General features: G+C 43.3%; 1 protein-coding gene across 1 annotated transcript in view; it reads left to right on the top strand.

Annotated features, from left to right (window-relative positions):
* LOC130580668 (DEP domain-containing mTOR-interacting protein-like) overlaps positions 1-2,654 on the top strand; it is a 15,989-nt gene that overhangs the window by 7,383 nt on the left and 5,952 nt on the right. Inside the window, exon 3 of the mRNA XM_057378313.1 lies at positions 1,613-1,623. Within this exon, the coding sequence (XP_057234296.1) occupies positions 1,613-1,623 (11 nt within the window). The remainder of the gene's footprint in view (positions 1-1,612; positions 1,624-2,654) is intronic.

Genomic DNA, 2,654 nt, shown 5'->3' with positions numbered 1-2,654 from the left:
CCCCGTATCCCTGCATCCAGCCAGGTGGATGTTTGTACAGCAGCAGGTCTGGCTCGTGTTTGTGTCACGCAGAAGCAGAGGCTGAATTACAGCACGTGCTTCACCTCCACAGGGAAATTCATTTTCTCACCAAAAGACCCCGGTATTGTTTCGTTTCCCCATGCTGGGACAAGTWGGGCTGTGGAGTCCACATCACTCCAAGGAAAATTTAATCTGCTACCTGTGAATCTGTAGGAAATCTTCCCTTGGGACTGAAGTGTGTGCTGCCATTACAAAGGCTTGTCTGTAGAACCTGATTGAAAAAAAATCAGAGGAAGGAAAAGACAAAAAACAAAGGAAGTGGGGAGAAAACACAGGTTGAAGCTCAAGCCCAGCTCTTAGCAGTATTGAGGTTTTTTTCTTTTTAAAATTTGGAAGTCTCAGGAGTTTTGAATTAACTCAGGTCACGTACTGAGCTGCAGAGCAATCCCCGAGGTGCAACCCTTGGTCCCGGTATAACAACAGAAAACAAGTGCTTCAGATTGGCAAAAGGCAATTTCTGTCTGTGTGGTTTTCAGGCCCAGCCAGGAACAAAAGCCCCCGATGATCCAAGAGCCCTGGGACAGCTCTGCCATGGCTGGCAAGGGCTGTGGTTGAGCTCTGTCGCTGCCAGGGCTCTCCAGGAGCTGTGACACCCTGGGGCTGGGTGCTGGTTTGTCACACGAGGATGTGGCTGAGGACACAGAAGCAGATGACGACCACACCAAACCAAACCCTCTCCTCCCTCCTCTTCCCTGGGGTCCAGAAATAGCTGCCTGTGASCACTGCAATGCAAACACTCCCTGTTGCCATCTGCTCCTTGCTGAGGGGAATGCCCTTTACATTAAATTGCCTTGAATAAAAATAAACTGCTGCCGGGCTTTATCACAAAAAGCTGAAGCAGGGAGTTCTCAGTTAACCATTAACACTTAAAACTGATTATTTTTCCGTCTCTCCAGCTGAYAGTTTCAAATAAATCCATTAGTTAATTAAACCTGTGCAGCACTGGGTACCAGCACTGTTTTGATTGCTTATTAGGACGTGTCCCTCCTGCTCCTGTGATAATTCCTGGCAGGACACAGAAACTGGCCTTCCAGCTTGCCTTTTGTCCATTAATTTTTGTTAGTCCTGTGGAAAGAGGGCTGCCAGCTAATGCAGCACTGGGCAATTGTCTGGCTAAACTGCTTGCCCTCTTCTCCCCTGGCATCCAGATAATTATCTCATGAAGCTCATCGTGCTGCCTGTTAATTGTCTGTTGTGCTTTGAGCTTTGGTTCTGTTGCACGCTGGAAACACATTGAAATTGGTCTATAAATAGTAAAACTGCTTTGGTTGTCCATGGGCACAGTCCTGTGGGGTTTTATGTTCCGTTCCCAGYTGCAATGGCTTTGGAATATTTGCTCCTTGGAATTAGGAAGCTGCAAACTTTCACTGTTAAAACAACCTTCTCATCCTGCCCTCGTGCTCGGTGAGTCAGAGGCTTTGGAGTCCTGATTGCATCTGAGACAGCTGCTCAGCAGGAATGATGAACCCGAGATAATCTGACAAGTTTTGGCATTTTGCTGCTCACCCAAAGGGGAATGTGGTTTTGCCAGTCTGCTCAGAAGGATGAAAAAGTGTTAAAATTTTCACAAGAAGTATCTTGAATCTTTTGAATTTCACTCTAGTGGATGATGTTACTTTAGTGAGGAAACATCTGTGGTTCAGCTTTATTCTTTGACTATTTTTTTTTTGTTTTCCAAGCACGTTCTTTACTCTGGTTTGTTTGGGTTTGGTTGTTTTTTTTTTACCACTGAACTTTCTTGCTTCTTGCTTCTGATAGAAGGCAAGCTGACTCTTAAGAGCTGGACTATGATTTTCGGGCTGGGTTTTTTTTGGTTTTAATTTTATTTTTTTGTACTTGTAGCCTAGGAGTATGTTTCAGGCAAGTTTATCTCATAATTCTATCCCAAATATTTACCTGCTAAAGGTTACATGGACTATAAAACTGTGCATTTACAGACTGTGCCCATCCCCAAGATGAATCCGAGGGTTTTCATGCAGATTTGATTCTTCCAGTTGTATTGCATCTGGCTTGGAAGAAAATTTTCTCTTGAGGTCAGTTTGCCATGCAAATGAATTGGGCAGTGTTGGCACAATGTGGAAAAGTTTGTGCCATGTTTTATTTTTTAACTTATGAGTCTTTTTGACAGACAGAGATGATTTTATGGRGGTTTGAGTGAAAGTGTGGGGCTTTTCCCGCTCTGTCCTATAAATCTGCTTACATGTAGTTATAACTCTTTTTAAAAAAGTCCTCTTTCAAAGGACGAACTTAATTTAAAAAACTTAAAAAAAAAAAAAAAAAAAAAAAAAAAAAAAAAAAAAAAAAAAAAAAAAAAAAAAAGCCCTGTTTTTTCTACTGGATATTTTAGTGTCTGGAAACAAATGTAGACCCCAACTCCAGATTTCCCAAGGTCTGTACATTGGGACTGACCTCTCATTCCAGTACAAGCTTCAGGTATTCACGAGCAGGTAATTTTTGAGTGATGCTGGTTGTTCCACAGGACAAGGGGCATAGAGAAGGAAATGGCATGAAGCCCTCACAGCTTTTAACCTGGAGCAGACATCCTGCTGGGTGTGAGCCCTGTGTGCCCATCA

Source organism: Malurus melanocephalus, unplaced genomic scaffold (genome assembly GCF_030028575.1).
Source record: "Malurus melanocephalus ecotype Western Australia unplaced genomic scaffold, MMel_1.1 scaffold_353, whole genome shotgun sequence".
Classification (NCBI taxonomy): domain Eukaryota; kingdom Metazoa; phylum Chordata; class Aves; order Passeriformes; family Maluridae; genus Malurus; species Malurus melanocephalus.
The sequence above is the reverse complement of the archived record's forward strand: the minus strand, read 5'-3'. Positions and strand labels throughout refer to the sequence as shown.